The sequence below is a fragment of the Anarrhichthys ocellatus genome, unplaced genomic scaffold (assembly GCF_004355925.1).
Source record: "Anarrhichthys ocellatus isolate YVR2014 unplaced genomic scaffold, GSC_Weel_1.0 scaffold1, whole genome shotgun sequence".
In the NCBI taxonomy this organism is placed as follows: domain Eukaryota; kingdom Metazoa; phylum Chordata; class Actinopteri; order Perciformes; family Anarhichadidae; genus Anarrhichthys; species Anarrhichthys ocellatus.
The window spans coordinates 11,885,596-11,909,229 of record NW_022280031.1 but is presented as its reverse complement, the minus strand read 5'-3'; the positions used below and the strand labels follow the sequence as shown (position 1 = coordinate 11,909,229).

Below are 23,634 nucleotides of genomic sequence, written 5' to 3'. Positions count from 1 at the left end.
TTGGAATGTTTATTTTTTTAAATTTCTATTGAGTTAAGCCTTCGGTTAGTTTTATTTAATTACTCCAAAGTTAATTTTTCTATGGTTTCCAAGTATCGAGGAACAAATATGAAACATGGTTTTCTTCATTAGAATAGGATGTACCGTATTTTAAAATGGGTTTTAGAACTTAAAAGATTATAAAAAAAAAAAAAGAAAAAAGAAAAATTCAATGTACAACAAATTGTATGCGTGTTTATTTATTTTAAGGATTTGTTTCTGCACATCAAACCCACTCATTTGCATCCCCCTCTGTCGTCAGGGTCTTGGCACAGAAATACAAAGTTTTAAATGGAGTTTATATTTCATGTAAAACTTCAGCCCGATTCAAAGGGAAGTGGGCTGCTACAAGTGTATGCAGAGTGAAAAACCACGAAGTCAGAAGTAGCGAAAGATACGTTCAAAGGAGATTCTGTTCAATTTAATACATTCACACACTTCCCTTGCACCTTTCGAAAAACAGTGTTTATTAATTTCCTGCTGTATTGATCACGCTTTCTTCCACAAATTAAGGCAGTTCGTGTAAGCTTTTGTTTATCATTTTAGGCACAAATGGTACAAACCAGACTACATATAGCAACTACACCATTAACATTTTAAATCTTTTTTATTTAATTAGTATTCCCACATCTAATATACTGCTCAGATCTTTTGAATCACAACCACACAAAACCTTTGACATAAAAAAAAAAAAAAACCTGGGGACAGTATATTGATTTCTTTTACTTTACAGTTGAAAGCCCTTTGTAAATTATACAGTGTTGTCTTATAGAGAGCAAAAATCTTTTCTTTTCTGTACAGTATACGAACAAGGGCAGTCAACAAAGCTTGTTTTTTTAGACCCTTCTTTTAACAGATATTCTCTACTGTAAGAAAAAGGCATTTGTCAAAAGCTCTCAGACACAGAATTAAGCAGAACACCTCCTGGAAATCCTCCACATATTTAATTATGTAAACTATATTTTGTCCAAAATATAAGCAAACTAAGCTGTACACTAGTGTCTCAATGGCATCGGACCACATCGTGATAGAAAACTTGGTTTTTCTGTGTACATCAAGATTGCACAAACATCCCGATACTATACACCCACTTTCGCACTGCTCACATGAAAGCTGACGGTTACCACTGCTCCAACCAACGTCACAACACCACCAGGCTTAGATAAGCAGTATGTCGTGATATTGGAAAAACTGTCATCTGAGCTGTACATGCAGGACTCTGAAGAGCAGCACCTCCCTTTCGCTCGGTACCCTCAACACACCAGCTAACAAACAACGGTTTTCACTTGAGTTAAACTACTCTCTTTCTTTACAGTCTCCACCCCTTTCACTCATTCTCCACCTTGTTTTTAATTTTTACTTTCTCCAAAGACCCAAACCCAAACCTTTTCATCCTTAAATACATGTGAAACCGAGCAAAAAAAGGCACCGCATGCAGAGGTTTGTGTGTGTGTTGAGCAAGTGTATATCTAGGTTTGTCTTTTATCAACTATACATTCTTGACGATTTAGAAAAAATAGAATCATTATCCAGAAAGCAGCTCCCTCACTGCTGAGTCCCTGTGGCCGGGAGGACAAACTGCGCTGACAACCTGCAACACGCGACACATTCAGCAGTCAGAAAGGCGTTCATCATGTTGAGCATCTTTTTAAAATCAGGTCAAATTGAGCAAAACATGAGAGCAAACCTTACCAGAGGGTCTAGCTCCTGCCTCCCTTCTTTGCAGATTTTGGCACAACGTCTGAGCTTTGCTGAGCTGGTAGCTGCTCAGTGGCAGACGGCTCCTCTGCCTGGTGTTTCTGAAATACATGATTCAAATATAAAAATATAGAAAGGAAAAGAAGAAGCAGCGCCTTTTGCGTGGAGCAATACTACAGATTTAAATGTAAATATTTCAGGGAATTAGCATAATTCAAAGCAGAGAATGCACAACATGCAGCTTTTTGCAGGCTCCACCGATAGAGATATTTGTTTTCACTTTGATTTGATTATAAGCGCACAGATGATTTTTGTCCATTGTCGTGCATGCAATTGAATTCTTGTCTTCATGCAGCCGGCAATTTGCTTACTTTAGACTTTGACTTTGACTTGCTCTTGCTCTGTAACAAAATCAACACTTTGGTTAGGCTCAACAACTCCTCATCGCTCCTCATGAGGTGACCACTGATGCAGTTAGTGCTAGTAAACAACCTGTAGAGGGCGCCATTGACAATACAAACTAAAAGTGTGTAACATCAGTATGTAACATCAGTACTTCCCATAAGATTTCAAGCGCTACATTTACATTTGGTTCTTCTGTTTTTTGAAAGATTATTTTCAATGACGTTGTTAGAGCAGCTGAAGAATGACAGGAGAGGTGGGATGACGTGCAGCAAAGGAATCAAACTCAGGCTGCTGCCAAGGACTCTCGTTTCAATCTACTTGGGGTTTTCCCCAATTTACCGGATGAGCTAGCGATCGCCCCTTCTATCACTCTTTAACTTTTACTGTGTAGGTATTGTCATCTGATGGCGTAATCTTACGTCTTGATCTCACACAGATCTTCTATTTACCTTTGGTTTGTCCGTCTTAGATTTGAACTCTGGGGTGTCTGGGAGCAGAACAGGACCGGCCATTGGCTAGGAAACAATAATAAATACATAAATGATGAACAAACGTATCAAACATGTTCAACTCGTAATACATTCATGTACTGAACTAATACAATAGTTAAAGTAAGAATCTGAAACAATTCAGCATAAATAAATGTCCAGTATGCACTTTCAATTGATAGTGTGTAAAAATAACAATTAAACAAATCTTATAGATAGAATTAAAAGCATTCATGTTTTTTTTCAGGTGAGTTTAAAGTTCACCATGCACTCTAAACACAAGGTCAGGGGGTAGGAGGCCCGTTTCTTATTCCCCCCCCAGGTCACGGTCACACATTCGATGCGATGCAAAGATGCATACTGACCTGCCACACGCTCACGTCATCATAACATAAGCTTACCTGCCACACATAAAATCACATTCTGGTAACACAGTACCATTACTTGGATTCATAACTGTAATATAATTACTGTGTTGGAAATTGTAATACCTTACACTAACAATATTACAGTAATGCGTTACTGAGTAATGTGTTACTGCCCAACACTGTTAGCAAGTTAGGTAACTTAAAACTCAACTGGAAGAGAACATGAAGGCTTTTAGTCCTATTTAATACATGAGCCCATTGTGGCCGAAATTAATATTATAACAACAAACACTAGAAAAACGATCCCGCCAAAGCTCGTTTTCTCCACCTATTTCTTTTTTGCTTCCGTAGAAAAGCACGGGTGGAACTAAAATATTAACTGTGGCTCATAAAGTGTGAGCCAGTAAGCCATTCCAGTGAGCACAAAATCTCACCTAAATTAAATGTGACCAACATTAGTTTCACCCGTGCTTCTCTCACTATGTCATGTTGAAATGTGTTGCAGTAGATTTTCTACTATGACATGTTGAAATGTGTTGCTGTATATTTTCTGTGCTACCTTCAGGGGCTCTGAGTCCAGCACAGGAGGTTCCAGCTTTGTCGTGACAGCACATGATGCAGCGGGTGCAGCGGGCTTGGGAGCAACAGAGAAGTCACTGGACAGCAGGTCCAAGGCGGTTTTATCATCCATAGTCTTCTACGGAAGGACAGCAAATCAAACGATCAGCATGTTGTATATGGACAGTGTACTGTATATCATTTAACAGTGCTTGACTGCCTCCTGTCATATTCTGGTGGTGCGAGTGCATTTTTACCTCCTTGGGTGCTGGTGCAGCTGCTCTTGCCTTTGCGTCTGCCATTTTCTTTAAAATGAAATTGATGAACATTAGACGCACAGTAAAATTACTATTAATAACAAGCATGTCCTGTGCATTCAAATCAACACCCTCACACTGTACTTTTGCCCCGGATTAAAGAGACAGTTACTCAGCAACTGTTCTGCATAAACATTAAAACTGAAATATATGGAACCATTATATTATATGTTCTTACGACTAACAGCAGCTGCTTACCAAAACTTAAAATTGTCGATTAACAAGACAGGCTAGCAGCTCTGTCAGGTTGTACTCAGGGTAAAAGTAAGGGGAGCACAACATTTATTAGGATCGTCTGGAAAACATGAATGTTTGTACAAAACGTCTTGGCAAACCATCAGGCTGTTTGTGTAGCTATTTCAGTCTAGAACAAAGTGGACTGACTTTTTATTGGTTCAAGTATGAACTTCCAACAATTAACCCCCCAGCAGGACTGACAACAGTAATAGAAAGAGTAAGAAGAGTTTAATTACCTTAAGCTCTTCCTCAATGAGTCGATACTCTGGTGGCAGGGAGTCATCTTTCTCCCCCAATTTAATCAGCCTCTCTTCCACGACCTTTTTCTCCTGCAAAAACAATACAAATCGGGACAGTTGAAGTGACTGGTATAGACTATTCTTCTGAGCACAAATTGAAAATATTCTCTGCCGTGCTGGCTATTCTCTTGATGCACGCTGGCTACCTTGACAATGTCTTTGGCGGGAGGTGGTGCGGGCTGAGGGGCGGGTGCAATATCCTTCAAGGTGTCTGACAGAGCGTCCAGGGCACTGCCTGCTCCACCGGACAGCTGAATGCACAAACACAAAAAGGTACTGATGTAACTGCAGGGTTTTAGAGAGTCTAAAAAGGCTCCAGTTGTTCTGGTGCATTTACCTCTGGTGCAGTTTCTGTTGGAGCACAAACGGCGGACTTCACTTTCGGAGCGGCAGATGAGGAAACAAATTCTGCTGCCATGGCATTCAAAACGAAGTCTGAAGAGGGCTGAGGGAGTGACAGAATGAAGTGTATAAAATCCCTGCAGGACCCTATATTTCAAATTGTTTTTACTTCTATCTAAAAGTATCTGTGCATCACATTGTATTATTTAGGGCTGCAGTAACCAGTGCTAGATCCACAGTGTACCTGTGCAGGAGGAGCTGAGGGGGTGATGACAGGAGCCTGGACAGCAGGAGCTGATGAAGATGTCATGAAGCCTTCAGACAAAAAGTCCATAGCCTCACCAGTACCCATGGTAGGCTGCAGAAAGAGGAGAGGATGAAGAGAAATGATGAAGATGGAACTTCAGTGTTTTGCTCTCCATTTCCACTAAATCTAAATTTCAAATGAGAGAACAAAAGACATCTACCTGCACCTTGATCATTGTGCTCTGATAATTACAAAGCAGCTTACATTGCTTGTAAGTGAATTTGTCCCCGTCTCACCTCAGGTTTTGGAGCAGGCAGTTTTTTTAGTTCGGCCTCATTGAACCTGTACTCTGGAGGAAGTGTGTCATCCCTCTCCCCGAGGAGCACACCCTTTTCCTTCTTGTGTTTGTCCTCCTATGAAGAAGGAAAAGAGGAGGGAATAAGATATCTTCTGGTGCAGTTATTGAATACATTCAGTAATTGCTTCTGGATGGAGATGAAATTGTGTCTCGACTGGGCTGTCCACTAGAGAGGCCGTCAAAGGCTGTGAGGACAAGACAGTGTGGCTGCTTGTTCTCCTACCGAGACGATGTCCTCGGGTCTGAGTTCGGGGAGTTCAGGTTTTGGTTTGTCTTCTGGCAGCGTGTCAACAAGAGCACTGAGAGCATCCAGAGACATAGAGTCATCCTGAGGAGAGAAGAGGACAGGAAGTATATAATGTAATTGCGATAGTGTTGATGGTAAGTGAATTAAGTAGAAAGATGCAAGAGGGGGTAAAATAACCACTTCGCTTTTCATTTTATGCGAATGCAAAAAGTATTGTTGTATCCTCAATTACCGTATCAGTTTTGGGTTTTGCTTGCTCCAGTGGACAAACTGTTTTCTGCAGGAACACAAGGACATACAGTGAGACATGTAGATTGAAAAACGACATGGGAGAATGCACAGAAAGGCATGCACAGCTGAGAATACTATATATTTCAATTTATTCTATTAACTCAGTAGGGAGACACACACTATGGAAGGACATATTGTTTGACACACACCCCAATAGTTTTACCTCTGGTGTCTTTTTGGTAGGAGGCGGGGCAGGAGCCTGAACTCCAGAAGCTTTAGTTGGAGCCACAAAATCTCCAAGAAGTAGATCTATAGCTGACAAATCCTCTACTTTGGTCTAAAAAACAGAAATAACAGCTTTCAGCAATAAAAAAGTGAAATTTAATGAAAAATAGGAATCTAAAATAATACTTAAAATAATAGTTCAACATTTTATTTTTTCCCCCCGGGAGTTAGAGAAGAGGATCAATACCTCACTCACTCTGTGAGATAAATATGAAGCTGGGAAAGGGTTAGCTTAGCTTAGCATAAAGACTAGAAACAGGAGGAATAAGCTAGCCTGGCTATGTCCAAAAGCAGAATGTGTTGTTTTTACACTTCAGTATATTTGTGGGTTAAACACACAAGATATTACATGTTAATCTGTGATCTTTAGAGGTGCTGGTAGGCAGATGTTTTTGACTTTTGCACAGAGCCAGAAAAGCCGTTTCCCCAGTTCCAATCTTGATGCTAAGCTAACCGGCTGCTGGATGCAGCTTCATTTAAGCTACAGACATGAGAGTGGAATCAATCTTCTTGGCAAACTGCGCACCAAAAAATGCCAAATGCCATCATCCATATCGTTTCTGTATACATTTCATAATTTCATCTGCTGGAATGATTCATCTGTTCATCCCCCTGCAGATTTTGGCAACAGGTACCAGTAACAGATCCACAGTTTACCTGTGCAGGAGGAGCTGAGGGAGTGATGACAGGAGCCTGGACGGCAGGAGCTGATGAAGATGTCGTGAAGCCTTCAGACAAAAAGTCCATAGCCTCACCAGCACCCATGGTAGGCTGCAGAAAGAGGGGAGGAAAGAGACTGTTCATTTCACATTTGTGCATCATTTGTAAGAGCAAAACCCGCTTAAGAATACTCTGAATAGCCTTGAATTCATTTGTCCCAGTCGCACCTCAGGTTTTGGAGCAGGTAGTTTTTTGAGGTTGTCCTCTTTGAACCTGTAATCTGGAGCAATTGAGTCCTCTCTCTCTCCTACAAGCACACCCTTCTCCTTCTTGTGTTTCTCCTCCTATGAAAAAGGAAAAGAAGATGAAATAGTTGTGCCAGGTGAGTCTTTCAGTGAGGAGTTGACACCACAAATGCAACCAATATGCCAACAGCAGAAGGCTTTCTGTGAACAAAAGCTGTAAACTCTGTGCATGTGAGTGTTTGTGCTCCTACCGAGACGATGTCCTCAGGTCTGAGTTCGGGAAGTTCAGGTTTTGGTTTGTCTTCTGGCAACGTGTCAACAAGAGCGCTGAGAGCATCCAGAGACATAGAGTCATCCTGAGGAGAGAAAAAGAGATTGTTCTCCACTGAACTGTCATACATTTATGGTTTAACTATTGAAAACAAGGTCTCTACCACACAAGAGTGACAAGGCAATGTGGATAAACACAAAAGAGAGGGAGAGAAAAGCAAAGCGGTGGGGGGGGGGGGGGAATTTGTAAATTTTCTGTATCTCACCTGACCATACTTTTGCTTGCCATCGTCCTTTCCTGCAGCCATTTTCTTACCAGGAGGAGCAGCATGACATACAGCCATAACGGGCTCTACTTTCTACACCAGAAAACAGAGATGACATTAAACTTTATATTAATGGCTATAAGTGTAGCTGGATGGGCACAACATTCTGAAACAAACATTCATGGTTCCCAGACAATCTCTTGACTTTTCCTCTTATATCAGGTCATAATTGCAGTGTGTCCAATACGTTGGTTTATGAATACTAAATTCTAATGTCATCATCAATCTTAGCTGTGCTTAATTAGCTTATGGTAGCATGCTCAACTAGGATAGTGAATAAGCGTGGTAAACATTAACGTTATACCTGGTAAATATCAGCACGTTTAGCGTTGTTATTGTGAGCAGGATGTTAGCATTTCGCTCCATAGCCCAAAGTACAGCCTCACAGAGCCGATAGATGGCTGTAGATTTTATTTGCTTTTTTTTCCTCAATGCTTTATTGCAGAGGTCTTCAACAGGGGGTCCGCGAAATTTTTGGTTTATTAGAAAATTAAAAAAATAAAATTGAAATAAAATTCTCCAAACATGAATGTGTCCATTATTTTAATAGTTCAGTATTGTGTGAAAGATAACAGGTATGTTTATGCATGGCAGTGGTACTAATAGGCCATCACTCATTTTTCGTTTCCACGTTTAAAATGAAAACATCAATTTGAATAGCTTGTATGCATGATTATCATGCAATTAACAGACAATGTTGATATTGACATTGGTATCAGCTGACAAGGTGCGTTTATAAATGTCAGTGGCACGGCCACCCTACTCACTGTACCTTGCACATGTTTAAAATAAAAACATGAATATATGAACCTGTGTATTATTTGAATAGCTTAGTATTGAATGCACAATAAAGAGGTATACACGGTACTAGGCCCATTTAATATAAAACACAATTTTATACAATATATATAGTCGGGGGTCCCTGCTCCATCTCTCTATCAGTTTGGGGGTCCTTGGCCTGAAAAACATTGAAGACCCCTGCTTTATTGCTAGCAGTTTCTCTCCGCACCTGGATTACTTAGATACTTTTGAAAAAATCTGAATGTGCCAAGATCTGAAGACATAAGAAGCATCTTTTTTTTTTTTTTTTAAGATGTCCAAATGAATCCAGTCTATGATATGGACTTTTATTCTCAATGTACAAAGCTTATCAACATTAGACCAGCTAAGAGACGCTTGCGGGAGAGGAGATGTGAGCTTGCTATACCGTGACAGTCGGCAAATCAAGTCCAGCCTCCAGAGAGAAATCATCCGAGACGTTGCCCATCTTGACTTTTTTATCAGCAGAAGGAACTGCAGGGGCTTTCTACAACAACCAGCAGAGAGAACATATGACAGATAATAGTGGATGTGTGTGCAATATACATACAATTTTGTCTATTGTTACCAGTAACAGATCTATAGTGTACCTTTGCAGGAAGAGGAGCATGTACAGCGGGCGCTGCTGCAGCGGTCATGAAGTCTCCAGACAAAATGCCCAGAGCCTCACCAGTACCCATGGAAGGCTGCACAAGGTGGACACAGAAGAGAAATAAATATATATATATTGTATATCAATATCTTGTTGTGACTGTATTTATATTACAGTGATACATATGCACCTTAAAGTGAATATGTCTCGGTCTCACCTCAGGTTTTGGAGCAGGCATTTCTTTTAGTACGTCCTTATAAAACCTGTACTCTGGAGCAATTGAGTCCTCTCTCTCTCCTACAAGCACACCCTTCTCCTTCTTGTGTTTCTCCTCCTATGAAAAAGGAAAAGAAGATGAAATAGTTGTGCCAGGGGAGTCTTTCAGTGAGGAGTTGACGCCACAAATGCAACCAATATGCCAACAGCAGAAGGCTTTCTGCGAACAGAAGCTGTAAACTCTGTGAATGTGAGTGTTTGTGCTCCTACCGAGACGATGTCCTCAGGTCTGAGTTCGGGGAGTTCAGGTTTTGGTTTGTCTTCTGGCAACGTGTCAACAAGAGCACTGAGAGCATCCAGAGACATAGAGTCACCCTGAGGAGAGAGAGCAGGACAGGAAGTTAAAAATGTACTAATCTTTCACATATTGTTTAACTACATAAATAAGAACGAGGATATGGGTACACAGAATCTTGTCCACTTCAGCTCCTACCCCGTCAGTCTTGGGCTTGGTGTCCACTTTGGTATCCAGTGCAGACATCAGAGAGAAATCAGCCGAGACTTTCTCCATCTTGGGTTTTTTATCATGCTTGAAGAGTCTGACCTCTTGCTTCTTGGGTGCAGCTGGAGTCATGAATGCATCTGAAAGAGAATCCAGGGCCTCGCCGGTGCTCATTGGTTTCTGAGATGAAAGACAGAGCACACATCACCACCAGATAACAACACAACATCTAGACAAGATTAGATGTTTTTAAATGAATAATTCATTTAGGAAGAATTACTCCAAATTATGTTTCATAACAGCCACATGATTCTCCACTAGGGGGCACGCCTGGCCAAGTCAAAGGCAAACAAATGTGCAAAATAGTGCAAACCAGACTGAACGTATGACAATGAAGGAAAAGTACAGACACACCCTTCACATTCCATGGAGACAAAAATAAACTCCCAAATAAACTACAATTTTGACACATAAAAACCTCAAAAACACTCTCACACTCGAAAGCATGATCAACTTCCAAACTCACACTGCAGGAAAGTGCCTGGGTGAAAAGGGAGCATGAGACACAGAGCGAGAGAAGCCTCTTGCATGACAAAATAACAAAGTGGGAGTAAGCTATGATGCAAATGTGGGTGTGTTGAGGGTGAGTATATAGTAACCTATGTGGTTACCTACAAATGGGTGGATATCAAAGTAGATGTGTGTGTGTGTGTGTGTGTGTGAGAAAGCGGGTGTGTGCCTATGTGGTTCTGCGTGTTTGGGTTGGGTTTGGTCAGACAAGAGCCAACGAGCGTGATGCTGTGCTCTTTGACGAGACAACACCCGCCAGTGTAATGCAACATTCCCTACTCTAGAGGACTCAGGAGATCGTTTAGTGGAAACAGTGCTTCCTGAATGTGTGTGTAATGTGAGTCGATGCTCATTTGTTGGAAAAAGTTTAGTCAGTGACTTTAAGGAGAAAATAAGCACAATGCAGGAGGTTGTGACTCTAATGAATGGGAGTTGTAAAGGTTCACTTACCGGAACGTCCTCGGGTTTAACATCTGCAGGAACTGGACCCTAAAACAAAACAGATTGATTTTAGATTGTAAGAAAAATGATCAAATGCTGAAGATATTTAGGGAGTCAGCAAATACTGCCTCAAAGGCTGAGGTCACACTAATTACAAAGAAATCTCCCAAATCCTCTCATTTTCCCCTAGTGGTATCTGGCCATACAGATAGTTTTATAGTCTTTAAACGATATCTGTGCCAATATGATACCTGAGATTCTATAAACAACTTTGACTAAATAAAATAATACAATTAGAAAAATAGAAATAGAAATTTGATTTAAAACTGAAACTATCTGATCAAAGAATGAGAATAAACTAGATCATGAAAGTGGCTATTGATGCCAGCTTTTGGTACTTGCCAGATTTTATATTAAATGCTGAAGATATATTTTGTTAGGTACCAAAAACATATGAAATTTGACACTCGGCCATCTCCGCCCCGATACAACGGAGGTGAAGTTTTGTTTTGTTTATGGTGTTTACAGCATTGAAAAATGTTCATAGCAACGACTTCCTACCGAAGAATTAGTCCCTGTATTAAACATGCGACAGTGAGGTCAGTCAATGGAACAAAACACACACTCTGGTAGCGGTTGGCAAAGCTAATTAGTGAAGAAGTGATTAAGAGAAGGGATGAACTGACCATATCCTCAAATCTGTAGCCTGGAGGCAGCGTGCTGTCTCTTTCTCCAGACTTTTGACCCTTCTCAGAGGTGATGTTAAGCTGTGACACATGCGACACATAGTTACTCACAGCGGATTCATGCTGCAGCTCAGTTTAAATACAGACACACATGCGTGCTGTACCTCTGTGACCTCTGGCCCTGTGTACACAGGCTGTCGGGGTGCAATATCGTCAACGGATGGCAGTATGCTGGCGAGGGCATCGAATGGATCCACCTGCGCATGCAACACAACTCAGCACACTGTAGCAAGCAACATGCTTTTCAAAGGAAACTCATACCGCTTCACTAAGTATTTACCTCTTTGACTCCTTTAGCTGCTGCAGGAGGAACCTCCACTTGAACCTGCGACACAGATCCAGAATCAGTACACAAGACCTCGACAACATGCAGGCAACACACTTACATTGTTAGTGTCAACAAACTGCAATACTTGTTTGCAAATTGATCAATGTGCCCCCGGCCAAACCTCACTTTTTCCGGCACATTAGTGGTGTATTCAGTAAGAGCACAATAACAATATCCAATGCAACATATCCATTAATATTCTAGGCACAGGAAATACACCAGCAGCAGACAGCCTCCACCCGTAATGGTTTCAAGATGGTCTACCTTCGTTTGTGTCGGTTTAGCTTCTGTCTTCCCCTGCACAGACACATTTCCAGCCGCAGCAGTGGCAACTGGCTTTGAGGATTTAGCAGGATCAACTTTATGCACATCAGCTCTGACTGTTGTGGTGGCAGTGGCACTCTAAAATGCAATGTGATTATATTATAGGCCAAGTACATCAAGTCTAGTAAAATTACAGATCTGCTGTACATGCACACAATCAGTAATATACCCAAAGAAACTCCAGTAGAAATAAATCCTCCACCAATTTGATGACAGACATTAGTTTAGAAGTTGTGGAACGAAACTAGAGCGAGAAGACAAACCAACAACCTGTAGGCCTCTCCTCTGCAAGTGTGGTGTTGCAAGTGGACGGGTGCTCACCATTTGCAAATACAATAACAAGCGTAGGAATGCTGAGCAAAGGGTTGTAGAGTAAAGAACAACAGTGACTTTCCCGACTGGTCAACGCCAAAGTAGAAAAGAAACTCCCAAAGCGAGCCATGTTCAAAGCAAGAATCTGAGGTTTCTCAGGTAAAGAAAGTCAGAAAAAGACTCAAAGAAAGATGTTGAAGAAAGAAAGCCTCGAAAAGTACACCTCGAGGGAGTCATCATAAAGAGTCCGAGAAGCCCGTAGTAGTCGAATCTACCTTGGCTGTGCCTTTGGGCGACTCTTTAGGTTTGGTCACAGCAGTGGCCGCTGCGATGCCAGCGGCTGCAGCCACTCCAGCAGCAGCAGAAGGAACTGTGGCTGAGGCTTTGATTTGGGAGACAGCAGCAGTCTACGAACATGTAGCCAAATAATTAGTCAAAAACACAAGGATGAGAGATTCACAGCGCTTCTAAATCCAGTAAACATATTGACAAGAGATGTGGACAATATCTTAGCAGTTTTTGTGAAAGCAGAGCAGGAGACAATTCACAATGATCTCTGGTGAGATCTGCCACTGCAGTTCAACTAGAGCAAGAATACATGTTTCGAATGTGTGAGAATAATCTGACCACTGATCAGTGTAGTTGTTAAATTAGTCTTCTTTAACCAAGTGAAAAACAAAGCTTTGTATATTTTACAGTACTGCTGACCATTTTACAAACCCAGTAAAGTGATTTTCTGCCTCCCAGGCTGCTAACAAGAGCCTTGAGCAAGCAAGCAGAGGATGTTTGGTGTGTTCATGAAGCCCTCATACTGTATCTAAAAATGTTAGAGTCGGCTGCTTAGCAGCTTCACCAGTTATGCAATTAGAAAATTAAATCTAAAAACCTAAAATAAATCCAAAAGAGAAATACTGTAACGATAAGCAAAATGTGGTGGAAAAGATCATGTGAATTCAGAAAGGCTGCTCTTGGGCAGCTGACACACACATTGTGTATGTTGGAGTTTCCCACAAGTACATGCCTCTTATCACAAGACATTACAACCTGACAGCAACACGGCCTCAATAAAAAGTAAGGCTCATCGAATACTCAAGTGCTTGCATGCTGCTCGGTTGCTAGAAAATCAATCAAAATTTCAGTAAAATGATCAGCAGTAATGTGAATATCAAGGAAAACCGCTGAGCAGCGCTTTCGACAAGAGAACACTGTTACCTTTGACATCTCTTTAGGAAAGCCCCTCGGCCCAGCTGATGTCATGTCAACAAAGGTAGCCCCAGCTGACGACATGTCAATAACAGTAGCAGCTGTCGGCGCAGTGTTAGTCTAGAAACCAAGGCGCACGTGTTAAAAGTCATGAGAAAGATGACATGAGCGGGATGACATGAAGGTTCATTAATGTGATACAGCAAGCTTCTGAAAGGTCAAGATGTTTGGGTGGCCGAGCCAGAGAGCCACCGCATACAGAGGAGGTACACAATGTTTTGCAAAGATGAAAACAAGATGAAGCCGGTGAAGAAGGGAGGCGAGCTGCGTCACGACGAACGCATGCTCAGAGTGTCGAGGGAAGCAGTGGTTCAAGTTACGTCACACCAAACAGCCAAAAGCCCCCTTCCACTTTTATTAGGCATCCAGAGTCCGTCTACCTCTGGTTTGGCTTTTTCTGCGTTCCCAATTGAAGCACTTCCTCCTGCTGTGACGCCACTTTGTGTGGCTCCGCCTGCTGCTGCGGTAAACACCTCAGGCTTTGTAGCCATGGCGGATCCTGATGATGCCTTCTGCAACGCACCGGGTGAGGAAAAGTCGATTATGTCCTCTATTAGAGCTCATTGGAAGCTTGCATTGACCAAATATGCTTGTGTGTGGCAGTTGTTGATGTATTTACTGTTCCATGACTAAATTAAATCAGTTTTTTAAAGTGGCGATCCACAGATTTTACACACACATGTTAGTTTACTTGTACCACTCAGCCTGTGATAACAGATGTAGAATGTCTTCTGTGGCTCTGGAGGGAGCTAAGAAAATGATCCTGATGACATTAACATGACGGGGGCTTGTACACTACAAATGTATAACTCAAAGACTGTGTTAAAAGCCAGGGGATTTCTGTTTGAAATAAGTGGGTGTTTGCAGGTAGGAAGGAAGGAAATGTAGGATTTAGTGGTTTTGGAAATTGACTTTTTGCTTTTCAGCAACAAGGAATAGCTCTGATACTTTGACGTTTAACTTCCTGTCAAAATCGGAAGTGGGAATGTTTAAGTCAAGTCTGACATCATCTTACAAATAAAAGAATGATCCCAGTCACTTCCACAAACTGAGGCATACAGCTTATTAGTTAGACACTGGTATTGGTAGCCCGGGTATTGCCATCGGTATCGGGACTGAACAAGTCAGACTAATGGATCCCCAGACTGTACATTGAACTACTGCCACTGATGAACGAGCAACTGTGCCCCACTCTGTCAAAATCACCTGAGCGGTATGAAAAGGGGCAACAAGGTCAGCTGCTAACAAGAGTCTCTTAAAGCTAAAGGTTAATGGCTGAGTAATACAAGCTGAGTCTATAAATAAATTGGTAAGTTTAAAACATGACAATGTCTCACATTATACTATTTTAAAATACTGGTGCAGCCCCTTTCTGCACACAGCCACAACTTTGAAAGTTCAACTATCCCACCAAAGCTTTTCTCTACAAGCCGGGCACCAAAATAGAGGATGACAAAGCCCAGTTGTTGAAGGCCGAGTTGTCCTGTCAAAACACTGTCTGACTTTGAATACTCAAAGGCAGTTCAGCAATGGACTCAGTGAAAGCCCCGTGTTGTACAGCCACAATGACGTTGAAGACACAAACTAGTCATAAATAGATTTTCAGTTTTGACCCTGGTCACCCTGTTGTTGTCTTCCATGAACTGCTCTGGACAGATAAAATGCAGCTTATATCTAATACTTAATACAGTTTTCCAGCAACAGACATCATGCTGATATGTTAAAAAGAACTCGGATCCTAAAAACATGCAAAAATGTATCACAGAATAGTTGTTTTATAGTCACCATTCCTGAGTTCCTGGTGAACTTACAGGTAGAGTACTTTAGCATGTCCGCTTCCTAAAGTTCTATTCAAACGAACATTTCAGAACTAACATGGGAAAATGACTCCAACAACAACACATGAAACTGAACCTGAGGGGAAAACCACTTTGATGCATTGTTTGAGAGCAGCATCAAAGAGTTAAACTGGGTCCCAGTGGGGAAACTAGGTGTAACCTCTCTTGTGCTTGAATGTTCCGTTTTATGTGTGCTACTGCTCTGAGGAAGCAGCTAAACCTATTACCTCGCTCTACTTAAAACTAGTAAAAACATGAAGCTGGGGAGGGAAAGAAAGTCACAATACTACACATAGTCCAGGTAATGAGCAGGTCAGAGGTCAGACAACAATCCACTGATTGTAGAAACACATTTGTCAACGTCCTTTGTTCAGAGAGGCGGGGCAAGATGAGGTTGAAGGGCAAAGGAGGAATGTTTGATACCTCGAACAGTGCAGGTTTCACAGTGGAGGCCTGAGCTGCCGGTTTGGGTGTGGCCTGGCTAGGCTGCGACTGGAGAGAAAAGAGAGAGAGACAAAGAGAAACGTTACGCATTACGTACAATGAAAAATCTAACATGAAACCATCAAAATCAATTCAAGATTCACACAGAGCAACGTCTCGGTTTCACAATAGCCAACAGCTGTTGAAAAGCAAAATATTCCATCGTAGGTAATTTGCGGATGAAGAGGGAAAACACGCTGAAACACCTTTCATCACAGTTTCTGCATCTTTAAAGAGAAGGACGGGAAAGGACTGAGGTTCAGATCTATCACACTGCCCACAAATCCATCCCTCATGCTGCTGTCAGCGGTGGTTGATCCAAGCCCTACATTCCAGACTGAAGGGTGTGACTGTTGTTTGACAGCTGCGGTCACCCCAGCGACCGACAACAGTTGCGAAAAAAAAGTAAGATTCACAAGTTGGTCTTCAGCCGACGTCGCACAGTGTGAAATTAACACAGCGATAATTCACATCAGTCTTCAAAGACACCCAACGACGACGGCCCTTTGCTGGGCCAATCAAATGCAGCCATTTCCCACACATACACGTACATGGCAGGGATGTCTGCGCGCCACCAAATGTCCTCACATGGCCACTAGGAAATGATGTCAGTGATGCAGAGATGTGACATTTCCTCTTGATGAGGTTGGAGTTTCTGTAGCTGATGCACTTTTCTGTTCAGTTATAAAAGTTATTTAACAAGCAGTAGGAATAATGAAGTTAAATCCTAAACAAACTACTCTCAAGTGTGCTCTGCTCGGAAGGGTAACTGAATGTAATGTATTTTTAAAATGTACACAAAGAGTGTACTAAGTAAACTCCTTTTTGAAAGCAGCCGTGCATGTCGTTCAATATTTTGGAGACATGCATCGGTCTCCAGGTGGAGCCCAGTATGCTTCAGGGCCCAGCCCAGTTCTTTCAGGTGGTGTGAAACTGACAACAGTCCAACCCAATGCATTGTGCAGTGTTGTATCTTTGGAAAGCTAACCAAGCCAGTTACTCTGCTTTTCCGTCTGTTCATGTGAATTATCCAAGGTTGTGAGATTTGGATATTTGTCACTGCACTGTAAAACATCCTGTAACTTACTGTACATGCTACACATCATTGTGTGGGCTTGCTTATTACAAATGTATTATTTACAGTATTCTTGAATGGTGCCATAGGGTTCTGTGACAAAAAAACTATGTCGAGCAATTATCATTGTCATATACCTGTGAACGCATCCGTAAGCCTCTGAGTGAGTTAACCTGTCAAGCCAGCTGTGTTTAACAGTTACACTGAGCTGGCAGGATGGAGGGTAAAGGCTGCATGTATGTGAATGACTACAGTGAGTGAACGGAAACACAGATGAACAACAAACGGGAAGAGACACAGAGAGCATCGTGAATTGCACTACCCTCAGCCATCCACAATCTGAGACTTCTAATGTTGAAATGATTGCATCTCAGTCAGTGATCGCCTCACACGCTGGTGGTATAAGGTCACAACCCTGCTCAGGGTTTGTGTGTTTACTCAACTATAGGACAGTTTGTGGCTCAAATGTTTCTTGAAACAAAATATGTTTTCTTACCTTTAGACATTTTACAATGATGCATTTAGTTGTAAGAGTGTTAAAACCATTGAGATGATGAAAGTAAATAATATTAACCCCTTACCTGTCGTATACTACTTCCTTTTTCCTCTCCTGACATATTTTTCTGTTTATAAATAATTATGAATTAACTGACTTTTAGAAGAGTCTAACATAATGTCTCAAGAGGGGAAGTGGGACAAAGGTCACAAGCAGCCAGGCCCCCCCCCCCCCCCGACACAGGGGAAGTCATGTTGCTCCTCTTACTGCAGGACATGTTGATTGTAGCTAGGTGACCCACAAAAAAATCTTTAACAACTGAAAAAAGGAATCAGAGTTGAGCTGCATGCTGGGTGGTAATGCATGATGCATCATATGTATTCTGCAGGTTGAACTTGCACGTGACACAGAAATCCACCAGCTAAGATATTTTTTATTACAAAATTATGAGACTAATGTTAGAAATGTTTTGAATTGTGCTGAAGTTTGAAAGTCCCTCATTGGAACACTGTGATCACAATAGTCCTGGGTAATGCTCACATTTTGATACTGGTGGTAACTAGCCTGCATTTCGGTATCAATACATTAAAGCTGAGGCAGGTAACTTTGGAGAAACCAGCAAGGGTTTTTAGAAATCTTCCAACCGAAAAACCCAGCCCAGTGTTGACAACTCTTTTCCGATGAAAGCAGCTCGCAGCACTAGCTCCGAAAGTCCCTAAATCCAGCAAGAAAGTAGCTAAGTCGGCAACACTGACAGCTGTTCCTTCAGGCCTCCCTCCAAAGACAAAAGTAATAGATAATCACATTTATTTAAAGAATTCATAAATTAAACAAACATGGGGAGTCAGTAATCAGTGATGTCAGCATGTGTGGAATGCCAAGAAAGGAAGAGCCAAAATGTAACACCAAAATGGTTGTTTGTTTGTACTCGCAGGTGTCACGCTAGCAGCTGGTGGAAAACTCCGGTGACGCAAAATGAGTGCACATGCCGAGTGTGATTAGGTCAGCAGGTAGTTAGGTAGACAGGCAGCCAGGCCTGCGACAGCCACAGATACCAGTTTGTTTGTTTTTGGTCAGAGAATTCATTGTGTGACTGACCTAAGAATTTCAAAAACTATAATAAAACATACATAACCCACCCTAGCTTGATATTGATTATATAAACATGCGTTTCTATAAAAAGCCTCTTTATCGATGTGATTTGAAGTAATAGCGCGACATTTTAGGAAATTCTGCTTTCCTAATCACTTTCTTGTTATGAGTTAGATGAGATGATTGATACCACTCTCATGTCTACACGGTAAATATGAAGCCACAGCTGGTTAGCTTAGCTTAGCATAAAGATTGGAAACGGGGGGTTTTAGCGAGGTTACAATGAAAAGTAATTTAATTTGATGAAAGGGATTGTGGTCACTGCAGTGTGTCACCTTCTTGTCTAAAACATGATGTCTCATCGGAAACAAAACGCATCTTGTCTCAGTGAGCAAACGAATGACATCATAACCGTGCTCTATACTTTCCCTTACAGACTTGCACATAATGGCAAACCCAAAGCTCTCAAAGACCATATCCGAACTAAATGTGGAACTCGCCACATATTCTAAATGTGTCTGTTGAAATTAAAGGAAGTTGGGCAAGAAGATTTGGTGACTAATTTGTCTTTTAGTCACAATAAAGCAGTCCAAAAAGTTCAACACAAAAACCATGAAGGAGTGCGTTTATCTGGTGATCTCAATGTGACAGCGCTTTTTGCTCTTTGACCCCCTCATACGTATTCAATAAGTTATGCTCACTTCCTAGAGGGCAGATCAAACACATTACTATACACAAGTTAGCATCCACGTCCATTAGCATCCACATCAGTGAGGAGATCTATGCTGTGACTCCGTACACTAACAAAAGAGTCTCCCCTCGAGGCTCGGTCTGACATCAGAACCATTGCATAAGTCACCCATCAGCCCTGCCTTCACTGTGTTTGACACATGCAAGTTAACAAAGACAGGTTAGGCAGCACATACAGTGAACCGCCCAGATACTTTTCCATCAGGCAAACAAACAGGCTGCTCATTTCATTCAGAATCCATTAAGGGAAACAATGCACTGACAGGAGGGGCCCTACATAGCATGTTTACAAGACAATTTGTCAGTATTGGATTATGATAAATAAAATGATCAATAACGCATTAACATGCCAAAGAGTGAAGCACTTTGTTCTCTTCCCTGGACTGAAATATAAGGTCATATCATCTTGCTGGCATTCTTAAATTAGGGCCTTTTCTCACAAGACAATGAAGACTACAGGTTATTATCATGGGTAACAACAAGCAAAAACATTATATTGTGGATTGTGTTTTAGTTAAGCATTTATTATCTACTCCTTAACTCGTCGATGAGTTTCAGGTGTATGTCGAAAGGTAAACTCTCTGAGGTCCCCTGAGACCCACCCAGACGCTTATCAAGCTTTCTGTCTGCTGTGACTCGAAACGGCAGCATTCTTACATTCCTCATGCGGACTGCTCTCTGCTTATAGATAACAGACTGTATATCCACCGACACAACACAAACACATGCAGCTTTTTGCACATGCCTTACACATTATGTTACTGCTGCTCTGTAACATTATGTTTTGCAGAGTTTTTGATTTTCCAGAAAAGCCGAAACATGTTCCTCGAGTTTTCTACCTATAGTCTGAAGTGAATGAGTATCTATTCTGTGGTTTCTATTCACGGTAACATATGAACTCCATATTCTAGCAACAACAGAAAAAATGTTTCATTACTATTTCACAACGACAGCTCCAAAGAGCAAAGGGTAGGAATCAGTTGCCGATGCAATATCTGAATTTAGGTACAGATAACAAAACGGCTACCTTAATTTGAGGGATTTGCTTTCCCATAATAACCTGTTTTCATTGAACTAAAGAAGCCAAAGTTCTTATCAAATGTTAAATGATGTATCAAAACAAACAAGCACTAAATAAAACATTTTCATTTAAATAAAAGGAAAATTAGATCACAGAAGTAAACAACACAAGAAAACTCTCCAATAAATCAATATATGTTTTCTCTACTTGCTGTTTTTTGACCCTTGCTTCTACTGACACATTTAGGTTTGTACCAGGAAAGTGATGAGGTTTGATAACCACCAAAGAGGCCTAGCCATGCAGTAGCTGCACTGCTTGCTGTAGCGTACGTTGGTAAATCGGATAAAATAAACATGATGTTGTGATGAAATCAAAAAAGGGGTCAAATTTAGTTAATAATTATATTAACAAATACGAACTGACCTTTGAATTTCGACAGAAAATCATTTAGCATTTATAATCATCATTAGCTCACCACAAAAACCAAAGAACCCACATTGGGGAACAGAAACTGATCTAAAGTAGTATGTGATTTTGACTTTTGCATACACAGCAAAGATGAGGCCATACATGGGGTGGACAAAGTAACAGGAACAACTTACAATCCTGCAGCAAATTCTACCTTTATGAGGCGATTACATTTCCGTTGACATCGAGACAATTAATTCAATACTGTCGATCGCGTTGTCACTTTGTCACACAGTATAATGAGGTGTTCATGTTATTCTGTCCAGCCCTGTACACAGACAAAATAAAAGTGTGCAGACGGTAGACATTTCACGCAGCTGTACCTGGTAGACATTTTGTCGAGGTAAGTGAAGGGGCCGATAGTTGCCATGTATCTGTTTTATAAAGGGACAAGTAAACAGCTGTTATAGAGAAGCTCACAGCTGACAGACAAATAGACTGTGAATCAGTGAAGTTATAAACTTAAACACTGTGATAGATCTGAATACATTCAAACATAGATGCACAGAGAGCTCGATATATATTCTCAATCAATGCCATAACAAGTCACCAGGTTAGAGGCTCATACAGACCAACAATGAAGCAGCAAGGTGTCATTTGTTTTAACTGTGACTCTGACTCAATACCAACACAGCAAACTGTGCTGGTATTGTCATAGCAGCAGGAACCTGTTCACCATAAGCCGAGAGGCCACACAGGCACCTTTTTAAAGAAAATCTGACAAATCAAAGCCCACTTTATTGGAGGGCACTCAGGGTGGTGCTTGAGAATATCTCCTGTGGTAAGACACCTGACACACACATGCACTCAACACACTCTGCTGCATGCAAATAGACAGAGTCACAGAGCGTTAGCTACTTTAGCAGTAAACTGTGAGGACAACACTGACTGACGTCGTTGTGAACAGGACACCGATATGAACATCATGGTCATTCTGGGAGAGATGTGGCGAGTGCCATCAAAATAGACACAAGATTTTAGAGCGTAGGTGATGGCAGAAGAGTGCCATTTGAGACCCCTGCTCATTTCAAACTGGCACCCAGTCAGTTTGAAACATCATCTCAGACGGAAACTGTCGATGTGCTCGAGGTTTGCTGTGCGAGTCCTGGTCCTGTTTTAGATGGGTACACTGCCGGGCACATACGATCAACCTCACACCGTCCTGGATCTACTCGCTGCGTGACGCACATACAGTTGTGTGAAAAAGTGTTTGCTCCCTTCCTGATTTGTTATTTTTTGGCATGTTTGTCACACTTAAATGTTTCAGATCATCAAACAAATTTAAATATTAGACAAAGATAACACAAGTAAACACAAAATGCAGTTTTTAAATGAAGGTTTTTATTATTAAGGGGGAAAAAAAATCAAAACCTACATGGCCCTGTGTGAAAAAGTGATTGAATTCAATTTCTCTAGCCACACCCAGGCCTGATTACTGCCACACCTGTTCTCAATCAAGAAATCACTTAAATAGGACCTGCCTGACAAAGTGAGGTAGACCAAAAGATCCTCAAAAGCTAGACATCATGCTGCAATCCAAAGAAATTCAGGAACAAATGAGAAACAAAGTAATTGAGATCTATCAGTCTGGAAAAGGTTACAAAGCCATTTCTAAAGCTTTAGGACTCCAGCGAACCACAGTGAGAGCCATTATCCACAAATGGCGAAAACATGGAACAGTGGTGAACCTTCCCAGGAGTGGCCGGCCGACCAAAATTACCCCAAGAGCACAGCGACGACTCATCCAAGAGGTCACAAAAGACCCCAGAACAACATCCAAAGAACTGCAGGCCTCACTTGCCTCAATTAAGGTCAGTGTTCATGACTCCACCATAAGAAAGAGACCGGGCAAAAATGGCCTGCATGGCAGAGTTCCAAGACGAAAACCACTGCTGAGCAAAAAGAACATAAAGGCTCGTCTCAGTTTTGCCAGAAAACATCTTGATGATCCCCAAGACTTTTGGGAAAATACTCTGTGGACTGACGAGACAAAAGTTGAACTTTTTGGAAGGTGTATGTCCCATTACATCTGGCGTAAAAGTAACACGGCATTTCATAAAAGGAACATCATACCAACAGTAAAATATGGTCGTGGTAGTGTGATGGTCTGGGGCTGTTTTGCTGCTTCAGGACCTGGAAGACTTGCTGTGGTAAATGGAACCATGAATTCTGCTGTCTACCAAAAAATCCTGAAGGAGAATGTCCGGCCATCTGTTCGTGACCTCAAGCTGAAGCGCACTTGGGTTCTGCAGCAGGACAATGATCCAAAACACACCAGCAAGTCCACCTCTGAATGGCTTAAGAAAAACAAAATGAAGACTTTGGAGTGGCCTAGTCAAAGTCCCGACCTGAATCCGATTGAGATGCTGTGGCATGACCTTAAAAAGGCGGTTCATGCTCGAAAACCCTCCAATGTGGCTGAATTACAACAATTCTGCATAAGATGAGTGGGCCAAAATTCCTCTACAGCGCTGTAAAAGACTCATTGCCAGTTATCGCAAACGCTTGATTGCAGTTGTCGCTGCTAAGGGTGGCCCAACCAGTTATTAGGTTTAGGGGGCAATCACTTTTTCACACAGGGCCATGTAGGTTTGGATTTTTTTTCCCCCTTAATAATAAAAACCTTCATTTAAAAACTGCATTTTGTGTTTACTTGTATTATCTTTGTCTAATATTTA

At 41.5% G+C, this 23,634-nt stretch overlaps 1 protein-coding gene across 20 annotated transcripts in view; it reads right to left on the bottom strand.

Annotated features, from left to right (window-relative positions):
* Positions 1-221: 221 nt before the first annotated feature.
* cast (calpastatin) overlaps positions 222-23,634 on the bottom strand; it is a 38,102-nt gene continuing 14,689 nt past the window's right edge. For 4 of the 20 annotated variants that reach the window (XM_031868236.1, XM_031868405.1, XM_031868154.1 and 1 more), the window contains exons 2-33: positions 15,995-16,063; positions 14,114-14,245; positions 13,683-13,793; positions 12,746-12,877; positions 12,099-12,236; positions 11,787-11,831; positions 11,611-11,703; positions 11,447-11,527; positions 10,770-10,808; positions 9,741-9,929; positions 9,518-9,622; positions 9,249-9,365; positions 9,030-9,125; positions 8,828-8,926; positions 7,561-7,653; positions 7,276-7,380; positions 7,007-7,123; positions 6,777-6,890; positions 6,058-6,171; positions 5,836-5,880; positions 5,580-5,684; positions 5,295-5,411; positions 4,996-5,109; positions 4,747-4,854; positions 4,556-4,660; positions 4,347-4,439; positions 3,814-3,861; positions 3,558-3,695; positions 2,592-2,657; positions 2,109-2,138; positions 1,732-1,838; positions 222-1,630 (exon numbers count right to left, since the gene is read on the bottom strand). In XM_031868236.1, the coding sequence (XP_031724096.1) occupies positions 1,740-1,838; positions 2,109-2,138; positions 2,592-2,657; positions 3,558-3,695; positions 3,814-3,861; positions 4,347-4,439; positions 4,556-4,660; positions 4,747-4,854; positions 4,996-5,109; positions 5,295-5,411; positions 5,580-5,684; positions 5,836-5,880; positions 6,058-6,171; positions 6,777-6,890; positions 7,007-7,123; positions 7,276-7,380; positions 7,561-7,653; positions 8,828-8,926; positions 9,030-9,125; positions 9,249-9,365; positions 9,518-9,622; positions 9,741-9,929; positions 10,770-10,808; positions 11,447-11,527; positions 11,611-11,703; positions 11,787-11,831; positions 12,099-12,236; positions 12,746-12,877; positions 13,683-13,793; positions 14,114-14,245; positions 15,995-16,063 (3,057 nt within the window). In that variant the 3' untranslated portion in view covers positions 222-1,630; positions 1,732-1,739. The remainder of the gene's footprint in view (positions 1,631-1,731; positions 1,839-2,108; positions 2,139-2,591; positions 2,658-3,557; positions 3,696-3,813; positions 3,862-4,346; positions 4,440-4,555; positions 4,661-4,746; positions 4,855-4,995; positions 5,110-5,294; positions 5,412-5,579; positions 5,685-5,835; positions 5,881-6,057; positions 6,172-6,776; positions 6,891-7,006; positions 7,124-7,275; positions 7,381-7,560; positions 7,654-8,827; positions 8,927-9,029; positions 9,126-9,248; positions 9,366-9,517; positions 9,623-9,740; positions 9,930-10,769; positions 10,809-11,446; positions 11,528-11,610; positions 11,704-11,786; positions 11,832-12,098; positions 12,237-12,745; positions 12,878-13,682; positions 13,794-14,113; positions 14,246-15,994; positions 16,064-23,634) is intronic. The other 16 variants (XM_031869527.1, XM_031869601.1, XM_031869440.1 and 13 more) reach the window with 9 other exon arrangements.